Here is an 18,902-nt window from a genome sequence, read left to right as displayed (position 1 = left end):
GTTCCTGTATGCAGAGTGTGTGCACAGCCTTGCACCCACCTTCCCACATGCACCAGGCCTCCGCCCCTCACAGAACAAAAGCCTCATCGTCGGTGCCAGCAGCCATACCATGGACCCTGCAGAAACCATCCTGCTATGCTGCTCCCATCCTGCCACCCACACTGGCCATCCACAGCCCAACAAAGTGGGTCAAAGCCTCCTCCCAGCTTGTCTCCACCAGCCAGCCAGGCATGGAGGTGTCCCCAGCATCACTGGCTGCCAGAAGCATCTTCTCAGCCTACTCTGCTGCAGCTGCTCCTGCCTCTACATAACGTTTTACACCCAGTGCAATAGGAAAGACACCCCCCCCCGGACTCCTCCTCTTCACTGCACTGAAGCATGAAGCCATGCTCCGTCATCTTTAGTGGGGGCGTGCAGAGGTGTTCCCCACACTTGCTTTCTCCCACAGCTCTTTGGTGGCCATGCAACTGCTCTAGAGGAACTCTCTTGCCACTGGGCTGTGTCACCCTGGGCTGTGGTACGGTCACTTCTACGACTTTTGGGCCCAAGTGTTATGGCAGAGAGCCAACACTGCCCTGCTTAATGAAAGTAAAGCAGACCCCACGCAACAGAAGAGAGATTTTCTTTTGCCTGTAACGTGGATTGCGAGGGTGAGGCTGTGTGTTTTGCCCCATAGGTTTAGTAGTTTTTGTCTGTAGTAAGATGGCTTTTAAGCTCTGCTCTGTAATTTCCTGTTGGATCATGGACCACTTCTAAAGGATCCATAAAAGCTCCCTGAGAACAGCAAGCTCAGGTATTCCTCACTGCCATCTGCTCATGAAAATATCCTACCGGTATCTGCCTATCTACCAAAGTCTGCAAATGGCAAATATAAAAAATTTCCCGTGTTGTGCGACAGCAGGAGATACTGTTGGGAAAAAGCCTGCCAATGGATAAGCTGGGAAAAGCCTGAATGGATCCTAGCTCTCACGTGCCACCAGCCGAGTCCCAGGATGACCACGGCAAGTCAGATGTTCCCCCCGATACATCACCTGAATGATACTGTAAGGGGGTAGAGTCTAATTTTACACAGGAGGTACCCACTCAGTGCATTCAGAGACTCACAAACTCTTCCCAACATAAGCCATTCACCAGAAAAATTTTGCAATGCACGGTAAATCCCAAAGGTCTTTTTTTACGCTGGACAAATTCCATTTAGGCTAAGACTGTAGCAAACACCACAGCAGGCGCAGTTACGCTGTGAGCAGAGAGAGCAAGAAGAGCAAGTGGCGCTACGTGTTGGCACCAGTGTTTGTGGTTAGTTGTGAGGATGCGTTAATTACGGTTCACTGCGGTTCATAAGCAGGTGTCTCGGGGGAAAGGCTGCCTCGGCCGTGCTGCCAGCACCTTCCCTGCCCCAGCAGAGGTCTCGGGAAGCGGCGCTGCGAGAGTTAGGCGGACAGAGGTCGGCAAACATCGCGCTTCAGCCAGACGCCGGACCGGCGGGGGAGGCGGCCAGGGAGGACGTCCTCCCCGCCCGCCTCGGGCCCAGCCGGGAGCCGGCCGCAGGCAGCCAGTGCCGCCGCCAGGCCGGGGGAGGAGGGGCCGGGCCGGGCCGCGGCCCTCTCCAACGGCCGACGACGGGCCTTCGGCGGACCGGACACCGGGGCTGCTTCGCGGCCCGTCACGAGGGGGAGGGGGGAGGGGGGGGGTGCCGGGGGGGGTGCCCGGGGCGGTGCCGCCATCTGTAGCGTCTCCTCCGCCGGCGGCCATTAAACCCTGCGTCACCTGACAACCGCAGCCACGTCACTTCCGCCTCGTGCCCGCCGCCTGCCGAGAGGCCTCGCCTGGGGAGGGGCGGGGCGTCGCGGGGCGGGGCGCGGGCGGGCGAGGGACGTCACAGGGTCAGGGGCGGGGCCAGCGGGGGCAAGATGGCGCTGAACAGGAACCACTCGCAGGAGGGCGGTGTCGTCATCCCCAATGCCGAGAGGTACCGGCGGGCGGCTGGGGGACGGGGGCTGCGGTTCCTCCTCGCCGCCTCCCCTCGGAGCGGGGCTGGGCTGGGGCCGGCGGGAGCTGGCGGGAGCTGGCGGTGGGAGGTGGGGGGCGGCCCGGCCCGGCCCGGCCCGGGGGCTGCGCTATTAACGGCCTCCCCTAGCTGTGGGGAAGCGGGCCTGGCTGAAGCCGACAGAGCCGCCCCGTCTTCCCTGCTGCAGCTCGGTGGTCCTTCGTGCCGCTCCGGCCGGTGCCCCGCGTGAAGGGTGAGCTGGCAGCGCCTGTAAAAGACAAGGAATTGGGTTTTTTTAATGTCATGCCGCTGGTTAGTGATGTCAGAGAGGGAGAGACCACTTACGGTAGGAGTCTTAACCGCCTGAATTCAAAGCAAGGAAAACTTGTTGTCAGCGGCGAGGCCTGAGGGGAGCCGATCCCCTCCTCGACGCAGGAGGATCACACACCTTTTTGGAAGGCGCAGCCAGCTGCTTGACGCCCGCCCTCGCCCCGAGTGGGGATCGACAGACCATCTGGACAGCCTTGGGCTTTGCTTTGGTGTGGTTCGGGTGCTGCCGGCACCCTGGTCTTGGCTGGAGAAATCCTAGAAACCAGAGGTCCAGAAAGGATCACTGAGCTGGTTTGGGGCTGGTAAACAATAGGAAAAATACGCTCCAAAAATATGCTACAAATAATGTTGAGTTTGTAACTGCCTGCTGATACTTCGGTCAGGGAAGTCCTTTGACGTGCAGAGCTTTTGCTGCTTTAAAGGAGGTCTCTCTATCCTTGATCTCAAGCCTTTCTTTGAGGTGCTGCTTAGTCACAGGTGGATGCAGCGCAGCTCCAGGGGGTGCATGGTTCTCCCATGACAGCCCTGGATGGGCATGTGGGTGTAAACCAGTTCAGCAGCCTCATGACGCCCAGTGGTGGTGGCTGTGTTATTTGCTTGTGTGAGTAGCAGGCAAGGAGTAAGCATTACAGTGACTACGTAGAAGTTCTTTCCAGTGAGGCAAACTGACGTGAAACGCTGCTACAGGACATGGTTGAGGAAGTATTCTGGTAAGATCCAAGCTGTCGAGGACTGTATTGGGTTTGTGTGCCAAGGTTTTGGTAGCAGGGGGGTTGGAGGGTTGGCTTCTCTGAGAAGCTGCTAGAAGCTTCCCCCATGTCCAACAGAGCCAATGCCAGCCAGCTCCAAGACGGACCCACCGCCAGCCAAGGCCGAGCCCATCAGCGATAGTGGTAGCGCTTCTGAGATAACAGATTTAAGAAGGGAAAAAAGTTGTGGCAGGCACAGAAACTGCAGCTGGAGAGAGGAGTGAGAACATGTAAGAGAAACAACCCTGCAGACCCCAAAGTTAGTGAAGAAGGAGGGGGAGGAGGTGCTCCAGGCACTGCAGCAGAGATTCCCCTGCAACCTGTGGGAAAGACCATGGTGAAGGCAGGCTATCCCCCTGCAGCCCATGGAGGTCCACAGTGGAGCAGATATCCACCTGCAGCCCAGGGAGGACCCCACACCGGACCAGGTGGATGCTTGAAGGAGGCTGTGACCCCGTGGGAAGCCGACGCTGGAGCAGCCTCCTGGCAGGACCTGCAGACCCGTGGAGAGGGGAGCCCACGCTGGAGCAGGTTTGCTGGCAGGATTTGTGGCCCCGCGGGGGATCCATGCTGGAGCAGTCTGTGCCTGAAGGACTGCAGCCTGTGGAAGGGACCCACACTGGGGCACTTAATGAAGAACTGCAGCCTGTTGGAAGGACTCACGCTGGAGAAGTTCATGGAGGACTGTCTTCTGTGGGAGGGACCCCACACTAGAGCAGGGGAAGAGTGAGGAGTCCTTGCCCTGAGGAGGATGAAGTGGCAGGGACAACGTGTGATGAACTGACCCCAACCCCCATTCCCCGTCCCCCTGCGCTGCTGGGGGGGGAAGAGGTGGAGAAAACTGGGAGTGAAGCTGTGCCCAGGAAGGAGGGAGGGGTGGGGAGAAGATGTTTTAAGATTGGGTTTTATTACTCTTTACCCCACTCTGACTGGATTGGTAATAAATTAAGTTAATTTTCCACAAGTCGAGTCTGTTTTGCCCGTGACGGTAATTGGTTGAGTGATCTCTCCCTGTCCTGATCTTGACCCATGAGCCTTTTGTTATATTTTCTCTCCCCTGTCCAGCTGAGGGGGGGAGTGAGAGAGCGGCTTTGGTGGGCACCTGGCATCCAGCCAGGGTCGTCCCACCACAAGGACTTGGTTTTATTTATCTTGGAAGAAGTGTTTCCTCTTTGCATCTTGGAAATGGAAAGAGCTCTGCTGCCTTGTCAGTCTGTTGCTCCCAGCCAGTCTGAGAATTTGCATCTAGCTCAGCTATGAAGTAATGTCCCAATAGAATTTCTTGGTCAGGTTGTTTTTTTCTTATTAAAGCTAGACTTTTTAATGTCTTCCTCCTTGGATAGCAGCAGTTTTCAGCTACATCTATACTGTTACGTTTTTCTCTTCCCTAGAGAGCACATGACCTGAAACTACAGGGCTTTTGGTTGTTTTCTGATATGGTAGCCCTGCCAATTCCTCCCTTACCCCAATAATTTTGCAATTTCCTGACATGATCTGATTTCTACAATATGCTGATCAGAACACATAAGGATTACTTTAGATCTGGGCTCTTCAGGCTTGTGTTGGGTTAGGGTTTTGTGTTTTCTTTTTCCATGTTCCTGAACCATAAAACACCTCAGATTCTTCTGCCACTGTAACACTCCACAAGCTTGTCACCGCCAAGGCTTTTTTGTTTATTCTGCAAATTTTCTTACTAGGTGGTATGTTTAGGATCTGCCCTGTAGATTCAGTGACATGCTTGCCCAAGTTGACTCTCATTTTTCCTGAAAATATATATAATTTTTCAGGCACCTCCATACCACTGACCCTGCAGTGTTTGCAGTTCTCATCTGGCTTTGTGTCATTAGCAAACTTTGCTAATGTTCCCATAGATATCCAACAATAATAACCTTATTGCTGACATTACTGGCTCCTCGTTTTGTGCCTTAGCATGGTGCTGTTTATAACAAACACTTAAATCACGTGAAGCAGGGTCAGCAGTGAGGGTATTAGTGAACCAACTTCCTCAGTTTGCACAGTGGGTATGGTGTTAGAGCAGTGCTGTATTCCTGTGTGGTGGCCAGTCCTGGATTTGAGCATGGGTGCAGAGAGAGAGGCTTGCTCTGAGATGATGCCTTGGCTTCCAGGGGGTGGTTTCAGACACCTCAACCCTTTCTGTGCCCTGACCTTTGGGCTGAGGCTTTTCTCAAGCAGAGAGAGGAATTCCCAGTCTGGTGGTTTTGGAGGCAGAAAGAGAAGCTGATTTAAAACTTTCCTTTGTGGAGGAGGAGCAGGGATTTTCACAGGTAAGAGGATGAAGTCTTCCACTCTGCATAAATCATCCCTCTCTGTTCAAAGGAAAAATGGCAGGGCCCATGTCAGAACTGACTCTTTTGGGATAATATTTAGAGTTTCTGGTGTGCTATTCCACTCCCTGTGTGATCGGGGTGCGTGTGAGAGCCATTGCTGACTTTGTCTCTCCAATTTGTCTGATTTCCTCCTGTAGTGTTCTCAAACAGTGTAAAGATGTGGAGCTCTCCTTCAGTGACATGACGGGCAAGCCTGAAGCCTTCAAAGGCACCAAGAAAGGGATGCTGTATCTCACTCCTTACAGGGTAAGTCTGATGCCAGCAGGGCTTCATCTTTCTCAAGGGATATTGTAGACTTTAGATCAGAAACCTAGTAGGTGCCTGTGTCACAATCCCAGTTCCCTACAAAGGCACGTGCAGTCCTGGAAATCACTGTCTAGAGAATATTTTTCATATAATGTGTCAGTCAATATTACTTTCTTTGAAAGCTGTCATAGCTTATCCTTAAAAAGCAGAACAATAAAACTCTATAAATGCACATGTGTGTTTTAAGTGGTATATTATTTTGCAACATACATGCTTCAGGCGAGTGAGCCATGTGCCATCAAATCTGTTTGGGATCCCGCAGTATTAAAGCTGTGAAATAACACAATGCGTACCGATACTAGGAGTTAAGTTACCCTTTTTTTGAATGCTACTACACCTGAAACTCCATGACCATCCTTTATATCTAATTCAAGTAATTCAGAGGCATTCCCTCCTGTCTTGCAGATGATCTTTGTGTCAAAGGGCAAGGATCCTATGCTGTCTTTCATGATGCCGTTTTATTTGGTGAAAGGATGCTCAATCGAGCAGCCTGTTTTCTCTGCCAATTACATCAAAGGACAGATTCAGGCGGAGGCAGGAGGTATGTGCCTGTGCTTTGTAGACTGAACTCTTCCCTAGTGTCACAAGTCCTTTTCTGCTGAACACCAGATAGACGGCTTACGTGCACAGGAAGGACGGATAGCGTAGCTGTGCCAGTATAGCTAGCATGTCCATGCTGAGGCAACTTGTGTCTTCTGAACTTTAAGGCACTGCTTCTGTGTTACTTTATGCCCCCAAAGCTAGTAACTGATTTCCACAGGATGACTTTTGTTTAATGCTGTAACTTCTGTCTTGCTGTGTATGTCATGTGTACTCGGGTTTCTGCCTGTGCTTGTGTTCTCCTGTCTTTGACCTGGAAGGGTGGGTAAGTGACCAAGTCAGCAGTCATTGGTATTGATAGACAGAACGAGCAACCACTTCTGTTTTCTGGAGGTCAGTAGCCACTTACCAACTTGGGTGCCTTTGCGTGCATCTAGGATGCTGCTGTGTATCCTTGATTCAGCTTTGTTCCCAATTTGATGATGTGACTGTGGTAAGACTTACAGTCACGGTCATGACCAAGCATGGGGAATTGCAGGGATTAAGTACAAGGCTTCTGGTTCAGATTTCTTCCCTCTTCAGCCCTGGAATTAGTTTATGTGCATTTTGATGGCATCTGGAGAGCTTATGCTTTTTCTTTCTGCTCGTAACAATGTTTTAAAGTGACTGGGTCCTCTGGGCATTGTGGATCAGCCCATGTTCTTGGGCTGAAATCATACTAAGAGTTTAAAGAGGTGAATCTCCAAGGGGGTGACTTTATCCATGGTGGATTGTTTTATTATTTTTCTGTACTTTATTTCTACTTTGTCCCCAAGAGACTATCTCTACTTTTACTAACTTCATTGTTAGACAAGGAAGATAAACCTTATTTTATGAAATCTTTTATTTGAGTGACATCTTTTGTCTAAAAACACCACAAAATCAATGCACCCCCCCCCCAAAAAAACACCAAAAAAAGCCCTTACAAAACAAAGCACTCTTACTTATCTTGCAATATCATTGCCTACTTAAATTATTTCTGAAAAATTGCATTTATAATCTGCCTGAACTTTCGTGGGTCAAAGAGATTAAAAATGTTGCATTTCATTTAAATCCTAGCTTGAGTTGCAGATCCTGATCTGTAGTCCACTGAGGTCAGCAAAAAAACTTCATTTGAGGGCTTTCAGTTAAAATCCTCAGTGAATTAAGTGTTCTTTCTTTACACTGTGTTCATTATTAGGTTCCACTAAACCTTTCAGGAAAGAACAAAACAACCTAGTTATCTAGAGTAGGCTCCTTCATAACTATAGTGGGGATCATCATTTAAAGGGTAAATAAATAAATTCCTCATCCTCTTGAGATACTATTTTGGGGGACATCTCATAGCAACACCATGACTCTTTCACCCTAGCAATAGGACTCAAAACAGTTTTGAAATAAAGAATCAAAAAATAATTGGAGTATTAACTGTTTTGTGTCTTGACTGCTACTGAGGAGGTTAATAGTCTGTTTCAGTTCTAATTCTTTCTCTCCTAGGTGGCTGGGAAGGGCAGGGGACATTTAAACTGACTTTCAACAGTGGAGGAGCTATTGAGTTTGGACAGCTGATGTTCAAAGCTGCCTCTAATGGTAAGGGATTTTCAGAGACTGCAGTTCCCCCATGGCTGGCTGAGCTAGTTAGAGAATAGTGCTCTTCTTGAACTTGATGGGAAGAAGGGTACCCTATGCACTGTTCCACAGCAATGTATTTTTTCCTCTTTCCAGGGGAACTCTTGTTTTCCCTTCCAGTCCTTTTTCTTTGTTTCATCTTAGTGCTTTGTGCAATGAGAATATTCTGGAGTTTGTGCTTCTGAGGTGCACCACCTTTTTCTATAGAACCTTATTCCTCCTGGAATAAAACTGAAATACGCAATGGTGAAAAATTGCTTCACTTGCCTACCCTCAGCTCAGTTCTATAATAGCAAAGTGAGATGGGGGAAGTTAACGTGCATGTTTGGAGAAGGGGAAGAAGAAATCTTAAAAAATGACTTCTATTTAAAACTTTCAAATGGGAGGAAAATGTACATTTTTTTTCTGACAAGAAAGTTTTCTTTTTAAAGAAATGTGCATTTAGAAATGTACACTTCTTTTTTCTGACAAGAAAGCTTAAAAAGAAGGAAGAACCTCCCTGCTGATACTTGCTTTAGAATGGTCTTTTCTTGCAGCAGTGGGAGCTCTGTGATGGGAGTGGTACCTGATAGCTAGTGTTTTTGCAGCTGGTTTCCTTCAGCACCCTGTGAACTTGCAGTGAGGATGCTAGTGCTCTTCAAGCGCAGTACTGTGCCAGGACTGTATAGTGAATTTAGATTAAGGGAAATGGTGCTGCATGAACAGGACTATTTTGCTTTTATTCTGTATGTTTAGTTGTAACAAAAGGATGTCTGGCTTACTAAACATGTGCTCCTTAGCTTCCAGTGGCATTCCTCTCCAGAACCCTGGCTATGGCTATACACCTGTGCCTGGAGGGTATGCACCCGCCCCACCTGCTCCTGGGGGTTATTCACCTGCACCAGGGGGCTATGCTGCTCCTCCACCACCAAATGGACCGTATCCTTATACACCACCTCCGATGAATGCCTACGGACCTGCTCCACAGCCCATGGGATATCCATATGCCCAGACTCCAGGTTTGGAAATTGTGTAATGATGACTGGCAGGGTGTGTTTGTTGTTAGTTGTAAAGAAATCACAATGGTACGGTGAGGGTTACTGTAGTTTTGTCTCCATCAAGAATCCTTGTCCATGCAAAAATCTGTTGCGTGCTGTTGATCACACCCATGTGTCTCTATAGTTGCAGCTGGATGGGAGGAGAAGATGTGGTTTCTAAATTGTGCTGCTGCTACTTGGCAGGGAATTGTTGCCTGCTGGCATGATGGGCATTAGCAAAATGTCAAATCCCTGCTGTCTGCATCCCTGCCAAGCCTGCAGAGCTTCCCTCACTGCTGCTCTTGTCCAGGGCTAATGTGCTGCTGGGCCTGCGAGCTCTCTTCCCCTGTGTCCCATTGCCACGGTCCAAAGTATCAATCTGGCTTCATCTTTTTCAGGTATTTACCCACCACTTCCAAACACGAACCCCATGTATGTGCCACCCCCTCCCCCCTACTCCGGGCCGTCTCCTGCAGGACCCTCAGCTCCCCCAGCCTGGATGGGCCCAGGGATGCCAGGTAGGTGGGACTGGGGGGCTGCCAGGGTCCAGCTGCAAAAGGGTGCTTGGGGATTTGGGCTGTGGGTGATGGTGTGGGCGTAGCATGGGGTGGGGGAAGCTGCTGTCGTTGCAGGAGCTCAAAGTCATCTTGATCTATTATTTGAGGTAACAAAGCGTGGGGGAAGCTGCTTGGCTCTGTGCTGCACAGCTTGTAGTCAGCTCTAGCCAGCTTGCAGCTTTCCTGAACTGCTCTGAATTCAAACCCAGCTTGCTGCAGTTGCTGTTGGCTCTTCAGACATTTGTTTCCTCCTCAAAAGAGCTATGGCTGGGAGAAGGCTCTGGGGCTTGGGCCACTGCCTAAGACATGTAATATGGCTTCTTTCCTTTCCTTTGTAGGGGGCAATAAGGCCATGGAAGCTGCATCCAGTGCATATTACAACCCTGCCAACCCACACAATGTGTACATGCCCATGGTGAGTGCTGTGCCTGTGGTCTGCGTGTACCTGCTCCCTCTTCTGTCACTAGTAGAGGCAGCGGTTTGCTTTCCTGGCAAAGTCTAGCATGCCTTCATATTGAACATGTACAGAAAGTACGCATTTTCCTGGGAGGGAGGTATGGATGTTGGTCCCCTGAAGAAGGGTTGTTAAATCCTCAATCAGGAAAGGAGGAGGGCCTTAAGATTCATCCATTAACAGCCATTTGGTACTTGTCTTACTCTTAAAGGCATGACAAATTTGCATGGGCACAGAGAATACACAGAGCTCTCTGCTTCTGTTGGGCCTGGAAGTGGGGAGAGTTAAAGAAGAGCATGTCACTTAAGGATGAGAGCATGTGGGTTTCTCTTTCATTTTTTTCTGGGCTGCATGGAGATGGGGAGGTCTTTTACTGTTCAGTCAGTGGCAGGTGGTAGGTAGGCTGGAGCCTACATCTGGTACATGACAGCCAGTCCGCCTGTGCCCTTCACTGCCTCACGTGGCTCTGTGGTGGGCTGGAGACCAATGGAGCAGCAAAGCCAGCCCTCAGCCCAGGGGCTTGCTGTCTGCTGGATCAGAGCTATGAACATCAACAGAGACAAAGCCCTGGAAGTGAAGGGAGGATGGCAATTAAAACAGATTAAATGGTCTATTTGCAGTAGACCATTTGTTACCTGGTTTTGAGGGGACCTTCCCTAGAAACATTGTGGGAGGCAGCATGTATCCTGGAGCTTAACTGGTGCTAGAGAGGAATGTTGTGATGAAACGACAGCATAAAACACAGCACCTGGCTCTGTCTGTAGCTCACTGAAGAGCAGTCATTTCTTGTAAGCCAAGCCTGGGAACGCCTGGGAAGAGTTCATCATAAAATGAGTGGGATTGTTGACTCTACTGTATCTCCTTCCAGGATCAGCCACCTCCTTATGCACCTCCTGAGGATAAGAAGAACAACTAACAGAACGAAATTGCAACCAGCCTCCCACACTCTGTCTCCCTGAAGACAACTTGGCTGTTACTACCCCTCGGGTTAGCATATCTCTAGGTCTCTTTGTATATATACAATATATGTAGTGCTGGGCAGCTGAGCACCTGCCCTCCTTAAACATTAAGTCAGTAGCAATACAAGGCGGAACAACAGCACTTTCCTGCTTATTTGCTTTATATCATGGGGGCAAAGCACTAACCTTTTGCTCTGCCATTGGCTTGAGGAGAGAGATGGACTTCTTAAACCACCAGTAGACCACATCACTAATCTAGGACTAAAATACGAAGGCTCTGGGATCTTGGAGTAGAACTCCTTGGAATGCCAAACTTTTGACTTCTTCCGAGGCACCATCTGAGGGGCAAGGTATAGAGAGCCATGAGGTTCCTTGCATAGACCCTTGGATGCCCCAGAAAGGTGTTAAATATCTTTAAATTCTGGCACAGCTCAGCGTGAGATGGGACTCTAGAAATCCTGTATTGTGCTGGAAGTGTGTTTCATGTCCTGGACTAACAGTCATGGTGTGACAAACTTGGGAAGTGCACCCTAAGAGACATGGAAGCGTTTGGCTCTGCAAGAGGGAAGGGGATGGGCCGCAGTAGCCTGCCTTTGTAGACTTTGAATAGAAAAGCAAACAAAGGTGTGCTGCAGGGCAGTGAGCTGATACTGGCAGGCATGTGAATCAGTCTTCCTTTCCCTCTCCCAGAAGCAGGTCCCATATCTGTGCAATGATCCTGTGTCAAGCAGCTGTTCTTCAAGCGTAATGGAGTCAAGTGCTGCACAGGAGGCTGCTTGCCTTGGAGCAAAATACATTATGTTAGGAAGATGACCTGGCATTAGCCTTGTCAGGAGGCAGGTCCCGCAGCCCTGGCTCCCTCTGCTGAGCAAGCTTGTGCTGTGTGCTAGCTCCGCACGGGACGACTGGCCTTCATCTTCCTTGGGCTGCTACAGCCAGTGCGTGTATGCCCACACCTGAGCAGCGTGGGAGGGTTGGTGCTGTAATACCGGGGCTGGGTTGCTTAGGGGTGCAGTGCCCTCTCTCAGCTGGGAACCACTGTCTGGTGTGGATGTTACTAATGCTCGGCTCTCTTGCAGAGACTGGCTGCTCAGCCTCAGCCTTTCCTTCTTCCTTAGGACATAGTGCCATTAAAACTGCCCTGAAGAGAGGGTCTCAAGTCTGGTGGAGACCCTTGTGATCCTTTACATATGGGGTGATTGTACTTCTTCCTACAGCCTTCCTACCTTCACAGTGAAGGGGAAGGGGTGTTTTCTGTCTTACTTCCCTGTGTGCCAGGGCTCTCCTGTAAGTCAGGCTTGCATGATGTGCAAGTGTGAATTCCTGAAGCAGCCCTGCATGGGGGGAAGTAAATTTCCTTATGTATAAACACCTTTTAAGTCTGAGTTAGATATATTCTAATAACTCTGTATTTAAAAAAAAAAAATCAACCAGGAATGTTTGTAACTTTTTGAACTGCACTTTAATACAGGAGTGTTGATACCTTTAGCTGCCTGTTCACTATTGCGTGTGTGTTGTGCTGACCTTCGTTCTTGTCTAGTGCACAGCAGGCTGGAACAAATGACAGCCTCTGGTGGTGTTCTCTTGGGTTGGCTGTGGGCCAGTCCTCTCTCCCTGGTGCATGGCTAAGCTGGATCTGGAATCACGTAACTGGGGGCAGAGAAGGTGAGGCTCGTCCTCTTGCTGCCTGGGGACGATGGAAGGCTGGTTTGTGCCTTTGCTTTTGCCCAGATACCCCGAACTGGCACATGTTCATGACTCGGAGCAGACACAAGACTGCATTTAGCAGAGGCCGTGTCACCACCCTACTGCTCACTATGGCTATATTCGTAGCACCTCTCCCGTGTACATTTACTGCCAGAGGGAAGGCCTGTCTTTTAAGATGAACTCCTCTCTAGCCAATTTTTTTTCCACTGGGGGAAAAATAAATATATGTTAAAGGAAAATGGCACTTAACTGTGGACTGTAAAATCTGTTTCCCCTTGTGCCAAGGAACGCTGTTGCCCTCCTGAACATGATGTAACTACTGGAGAGCCGTTTCCTACTCTGCATCAGTCTCTGACAGGAAACCAGTTCTATTTCTTAGCGTAGTTGTTCCTGTTTTGAGGTAATGAGCCTGTAGCCCTACATGAACCAAGTGGCTATGGCTAGCAACACTGAATAAACATGAAACAGAGAGCCTGTGACCTGCTTCCCCTTTATTTCAATTAATTTGGCTCAATCACTCCCCAAGAACAAAGCCAGCTCCTGTATACAGACATGAGGTGCACTCATCCTTTCTTATTAGCACTGCAATTATCGTGTTTGAGTATCTTGCTGCTGCACTCAGAGAAAGTTTCTGGAAGTGGCCAGAATCAGCCATTTGGTCCTGCAGGAACCAGAGTGGGCAGATGACCAGGAACCCTCCAGCATCTGCATAGGATTTTTTTTTTTTTTTTTCCTAATCTAAAACGTGGTATTTCCCCAGTCAGAGGCTTAATCTTGTGTCGGTCTCCCTGGGCTGCAATCTTAACAGGCAGTCTTCACAAATGCTGCAGCTCTGTCTGGGCAGCTGGGGTAGGCCATGTCTTGCCTAAAACTCCTCCATAGGATGTGTACTGTACGAAGATGAAGCAGTTGAGGGTTTTAGAGTCTGGCCATTCACTTCCAGTTTATTAGTGCAGGCTCCTCCTCAGGATGGAGCTGTGGATGTAGCTGCCCTTGGGAGAAGGAGAAACATTTTCCTGGGAAACCCTGAGACTTCAGCCTGCTGGAGGAGAGCCTGAGCCCCCTTTCAGCAGGAATTTCCTGCTAGAGCAAGAACAGGATGCAGCTTGCAGCTCGGAGGCACCTGCGACCATCTCCCAACTCAAAAAATGACCTCAACTGAGCATCAGCATCTTCCCGACACCACTCGTGTACAACACACTGGCTCTGCAGTTTTTGGTGCTGTACCACAGCAAGGTTGCTGGGGTTGTGCACGGCCAATGGAGGTTTTTGCTCTGCTCTGTAAACTGATACCAGAGGGGTTTTAACACAATGCTAGCATGCATGGTAGGCTGTAGTAGTGCTGGCCTCCAGGATCCTGGCAGCAGGATCAGGCCTGCAAGCAAAGCTTCTCTGCACTGGACCGTCATGTCTCCAGGAGCTCTTGGTCCTGGGGAGAGTACATGGGAAGGGTGCAGCCCTATTGACATTCCCCTTATTCTAAGCCAAGCTGATTATAGCAAAGGAAAGAAGGTGACCAGGTCTGACCCTTGAGACTAACGCCATCATGCATGGGGGGAATCACTACCCTAAGAAGACACTAAAGCATCCGAAGCCCTTCTACAGGTATAATTCAAACATCCCCTGCAGTGGTCAGTGGTACCCAGCTCAAAGCAGCGAAGTGCTCAGGTGTCAGAACTGACAAAAACTCCCAACAGTGGCTGAACTCTGCTTGTATGGCATCTTCTACAGGAGGATCTCAAAGGGTTTTGCAATCACCGAGGAATTATGCTCTGTGCACCCTTAGGAGGTGGGTAACAAGAATTTCTGCTTTATGCAGACTGAGTAAACATCAAGCTGGCACCAGAGGAATGGTCACTCCCCAGCACTGCTGGGCACGCCAGCAAAAGGCACTTGTGCAGTGAAGAGCCGCGTGTCCCAGGGTCTCGCAGCTCACCCCGGCACTGACCCACACTCCCATGTGCTGAGCCTCATCACAGGAGGACTGGGCGGAAACCCTCGCTGGGGGCTTGCTGTCTGACAAGGTGCCAGGGCTGTGCTGGGAGCACCGTGGGATAGAGATACCACATCACCACCCCTGAGGGGTTAATAACGACCGAGAAGCTGTCTCCCGTCTTTAAGCCGCTGATGATCTTCCCGCTGTACACATCTTGTACCTGCAAGAGAGAGATGGTGGCTACCAGGATTTCCACAGACCTTTCATCTTGAGGTTGAGCCATGGTCACTGACATGGCATGGCAGGACAGGGCACAGCAGCAGGCAACAGGAGGGCAACCCAGTGGGTGGCTGCCCCTTCGTCCTGGAGGCAGGGAGTGGGAGTCCTTGCCCCCCCCAAAATGCACAGGGTGTCAACAGGGGAAGCTGGAAAGAGGAGGATCCAGGTGCCATGGGGTTGCCCCGCCATGCAGTGTGCCAGTGGGGCTCACCTCATACACGGCATCCTCAGGGAAGTGGAGCTTGGCCAGGCTGGTGGTGTAGCGGAAGGGCATATCTGTCCTCCGGCTGAAGAAGACGAGGGCGCTGGCAGCCTGGGACAGCGGGCGCAGGAACACCTCAATGTGGGTTTTCTCCTAGGGGCAGGAATGGGTGGGTGAGGCAGAGAAGCTGGGACCAGCGCTGGCCCATAACTTCTGACCTTGCCCTGCGGGGCTGCTATGCCAGCAGGTCCCCAGCTCCCACAAGCGTCCTGCTCATGTTTCCCTGCATCACCTCCCTCTCCCTCCTTATTGTGACCCCCTGTGCTGCTCCTGTCTGCTCTCCCAAACACGTCCACCTTCCCCCTAACCTTGACAATCCTGCGCCCCTGGATTCCCAGGGGGTCCTGGTTGATCTGGATCATCAGGCGGTTCTGCAGGATCTCCTTGGCGCTTGGGGAGATGGTGCGGAGATCCGTGGACATGAGGAGCGGAGCTGCCATCACTGTCCACAAGGCCATTTGAGAGCGGGACTGCTCATAGCTAAGGCCAAAGTTTCCAATGATGAGCTGGAGGGGAGAGAGGTAAAAGACAGGAGAGGCAGAAAAGGCTTAGAAACTGGTCTGCTTGCCACACCTGGTGACGCTGCAGCTTGCTGGGGGGAAGCATGCATGGAAAACCTCACACATGATTTGCCTCCCCTCGAGCAGCCTACCACTGCCAGGACATCCCACCCCTGATAGGTGCTGAGCCATCAGCACACATTCAAACATACTCACTAACACCCTTCACTTCACCACTTCCCCCCCTCAGGCTGTGCAGGGAAGGACAGGGACACCTGGACAACAGGACAGGCATACTCAAGCGGTGAAGGGTTTGTTGCAACCACAGGCTTTGCCCTCCGCTAAGCTGTGGAAACATGAGGTTTGCCTCTCTGCAGCAAAAGGGCTCCTGCTCCTGGTGCTCTTCCTTTGCCCTGCCCCTAGAAAGGGATCCCCAGAGAATCCCCATCCCCAGCCAGGGTCAGTGCACCCACCACCCAGCCGCACCATGTCTGGGTCATTCCAGTGGCCAGGACCAGCCGCTGGCTGCAGCACATCCTGGTTTGCAGAGAACCAGTCAAGGATGGAAAGCACGCTGTCCCAGGAGTCCTGGATGTCATCGTAGTTACGCCACAGGTTGCAGACCTCTGCCAGGATGGTGTAGTTCACCTGGAGAGGAGCAGAGGGTCAGGCAAGAGGGAGAAAGGATGGGGTCTGCAAGCTGGGGAGAAGCGGCAGCCAGACCTGTTGAGAGCTGCAGCATCCAGAAGATGTTTGGTGTTTGCAAAGCACAGGGATGCATAGAAGGGCAATATCGTGTAATGAAGGAGGACAGAGTCAGGTCCCACTATGACTGGGCATATCCCAGTATGATAGATGTCTGGCAAAACAACCACAGAGGCTAGGGGGAAATATGATCAGCTGCAAGAATGAGGGCAGCCCAGAATTGACTCAGAAGGTGAAAGATGAAACTAATACATGCAATCAATCCTCAAGAAACATTACTAGGAGGAACATCCTATTTCAAGCACTTAAACCAGACAGGACCTGTCTCAGAAGAACAGACTATCAGGATCAACCCCACACCAGCTGAGTGGGGTTGGAGAGGGCCTGCCCCAGGACCTTCTTCCCTCAAGCTCCCATCACCCAGCCATGCTGGGAACCCCAAGTGTTCCCAGATGCCTGGCAGGGAGGCCACGTCCCCTGCAGGGACCTGCAGCCCCATCCTACCAGGGGTGGAGCAGTAAGTGGGGTGTAGCACCCTGTTCCTGCAGCTCCAACAAGAGTTTCCCCAGGGCATAGGGAACACAGGAAACAGCCACAGGATGGGACAACCCTCACCTTTGGGGGGAGCCCCCCCTGATACGCTGGCCAGCTGCAGGAGTAGACGATGGGGCGGCCTGTGGCATTCAAGGCCCTCGCCATTTCTGGGTAGCCTTAGGGAGAGAAGATGACAACTGGTGAAGAGGGCAGCTGGCAGCAGCCTGCGTCCCAGCCCACCCGGCCAGGGGCACCCCAGGCCAGCCTGGCCTCCTGCCTTACTCCAGCTCTAGGGCACCCCAACTCCCCCCCTGTTGCCCAAGAGCTGCAACAGGAGATGCAAGGGAAGAAGCTGCTGGCCAAGCATTTCTGCGGACAGCCAGCTGCCCCAACTGAAGCAGCGAGGGAGAAATGCCAGCCGGCCAGAGAGCCTTTACCCTCCGCCTGCTCCTCTCCTGATGAGTAGCACCCATCCAGCTTCAGCATGTCCACACCCCACTCCGCAAACCTCTGGGCGTCCTGCTTCACATGGTCCAGTGTGGTGCCCGGGTAGCCCCCGCAGGTGAGGGTGCCCAGGTCGCCGTAAATGCCCAGCTTCAGGCCTCGGGCATGGACCTGTAAGGAGAGGAGAGCTGCAAGGAGGGGACGAGGGGGGTCTGAGGTGCCTCCCAGGGACCAGACTCCTCCAACCCCTCCCAGCTCTCCCACCATGGTGGCATGGGTACACAGAGACCCCCGCTGTCCCCAGCAGGCACTCACATAGTCAGCCAGAGCCTTAATCCCGCTGGGAAACCTCTCGGGGTCTGGAACCAGCCGTCCCATCGCGTCCCGCTGCTTGGCGGACCAGCAGTCATCAATGTTGATGTACTCATAGCCCAGCTCCCTCCAGCCATCCTCTACCAGGCGGTCTGCCATCTCAAAGAAGAGTGTCTCGCTGCACGTCAGGGGGACAGGGACATGGCAGGCTGAGACCCTGCGACCTCCGTGCCCCACCAGCTAAGGTAGCCAAGGGGACTTCAGGGCTAACTGGGGGCTCTGGAGGGTCGGTCACCGCAGGGCTGGCCTGTGCCATACGGGGGGGTCTCCAGGGCTCCCGTTTAAACCCCATCCGTGTCCCGTTCATTGATCTCACCAAGGGGAAGCATCTCCCTGACACCCCACAAATCCCAGCCACATCCTTCAGCACCAGGGGCTCTCCGGCCCCAGCACCTGAGCCCCCCGCCTCCCACGGACCGCGCTCCCCGGGGTCCCGCTGCCACAGGGCTCGCCCCAGGGACACGGACGGTGCCAGAGCCGTCCCGGGCCGGGCGTCCGACCCGACCATCCACCCTCTCCTGCCCCGGCATCACCCCCTCTGCCCACCCGGGGCAGACCCCGGAGCCCAGCCCGGCGTTTCCCAGCAGGTTCCCTCGGGCTGGGGAACACACAGGACAAGCCCTCCTCGCCGGGAGGGGGGGAGGCCGAGCCCCGGGGGGGCGGGGGGGGCAGACGCCGCGCCGAGCCCCTCCTTGGCAGGGACCCCCCCGGGGGTGAGGGGGTGGGGGGTCCCCTCCCGCTCCCCGCCCCGCTGACCTGATGCAGTTGCGGGGGTCCGCCCGGCAGTCCACGTTGCAGCGGAACCTCTCCCAAGCCAGCCAGCCCATGGGGGGGGTGAGCGCCAGCCCGTTCTCCAGGGCCGCGGAGGGCAGAGCCAGGGCCAGGGCCAGGGCCAGCCCGCTCAGCGCCGCCGTCCCCATCGCCGCCGCCGAGGCACCGAGCGCCTCCCGTCTGCCCCCGCCCGGCCCGGCCCGGCCCGGCCCCGCTCACACGGAGTCGCCCGCATCACCTGACCGCCCGCCCCCGCCTCCCGCCCGGCCCGGCGCCGCTGCCGGCCGCGCTGCGCCCCGCCGGTACCGCAGCCCCTTGCCGCTGCACCCCACCGGTACCGCCCCCCCCATCGGTATTGCACCCATTGCCGTTGCACCCCACCGCTGCCGCGCCCCATTACCGGCACCCCACGGCTGCTGCACCCCAATAGTTTCACCGGGAGGGGGAGGAGGGGGCTGGATTTAGCCCCCCCCCCGGGGGGAGGGCCCCAGGGGTACCC

The 18,902-nt window shown here is 52.8% G+C and overlaps 2 protein-coding genes across 3 annotated transcripts; one reads left to right on the top strand and one right to left on the bottom strand.

The window, feature by feature from the left end:
• The first annotated feature begins 1,876 nt into the window (after positions 1–1,876).
• WBP2NL (WBP2 N-terminal like) lies at positions 1,877–12,381 on the top strand. Of its 2 annotated transcripts, XM_075051388.1 has the most exons (9): positions 1,914–1,969; positions 5,193–5,351; positions 5,552–5,660; positions 6,126–6,261; positions 7,776–7,868; positions 8,687–8,905; positions 9,322–9,441; positions 9,819–9,895; positions 10,803–12,381. In XM_075051388.1, exons 3-9 carry the CDS (start codon positions 5,595–5,597, stop codon positions 10,848–10,850), a joined length of 759 nt encoding a protein of 252 aa, XP_074907489.1. In that variant the 5' UTR covers positions 1,914–1,969; positions 5,193–5,351; positions 5,552–5,594; the 3' UTR covers positions 10,851–12,381. The 2 variants fall into 2 exon arrangements, with proteins under 2 accessions (XP_074907488.1, XP_074907489.1); XM_075051387.1 differs by lacking the exon at positions 5,193–5,351 and having other exon boundaries at positions 1,877–1,969.
• A 693-nt stretch (positions 12,382–13,074) lies between these two features.
• NAGA (alpha-N-acetylgalactosaminidase) lies at positions 13,075–18,722 on the bottom strand. The gene is made up of 8 exons (XM_075051386.1): positions 18,389–18,722; positions 17,576–17,750; positions 17,254–17,431; positions 16,898–16,992; positions 16,064–16,225; positions 15,386–15,583; positions 15,027–15,170; positions 13,075–14,756 (listed from the first exon to the last, which is right to left on the bottom strand). Exons 1-8 carry the CDS (start codon positions 18,550–18,552, stop codon positions 14,574–14,576), a joined length of 1,299 nt encoding a protein of 432 aa, XP_074907487.1. The 5' UTR covers positions 18,553–18,722; the 3' UTR covers positions 13,075–14,573.
• Positions 18,723–18,902: the final 180 nt, after the last annotated feature.

Source organism: Buteo buteo, chromosome 19 (assembly GCF_964188355.1).
Source record: "Buteo buteo chromosome 19, bButBut1.hap1.1, whole genome shotgun sequence".
Classification (NCBI taxonomy): Eukaryota; Metazoa; Chordata; class Aves; order Accipitriformes; family Accipitridae; genus Buteo; species Buteo buteo.
Note: the sequence above shows the minus strand (reverse complement) of the source record. Positions and strands in the feature narration are given on the sequence as shown.

Bases quoted from the DNA above. Each gene is read 5' to 3' on its own strand.
- WBP2NL (XM_075051387.1), top strand. From the start codon at position 1,911: ATGGCGCTGAACAGGAACCACTCGCAGGAGGGCGGTGTCGTCATCCCC. The intron at 1,970-5,551 runs GTACCGGCGGGC...TTCCTCCTGTAG, and splicing joins GTCATCCCCAATGCCGAGAG to TGTTCTCAAACAGTGTAAAG. The intron at 5,661-6,125 runs GTAAGTCTGATG...CCTGTCTTGCAG, and splicing joins TGTATCTCACTCCTTACAGG to ATGATCTTTGTGTCAAAGGG.
- NAGA (XM_075051386.1), bottom strand. From the start codon at position 18,552: ATGGGGACGGCGGCGCTGAGCGGGCTGGCCCTGGCCCTGGCCCTGGCT. The intron at 15,584-16,063 runs GTGCGGCTGGGT...TCTCCCCTCCAG, and splicing joins ACTGGAATGACCCAGACATG to CTCATCATTGGAAACTTTGG. The intron at 15,171-15,385 runs GTTAGGGGGAAG...TCCTGCCCCTAG, and splicing joins AGGGGCGCAGGATTGTCAAG to GAGAAAACCCACATTGAGGT.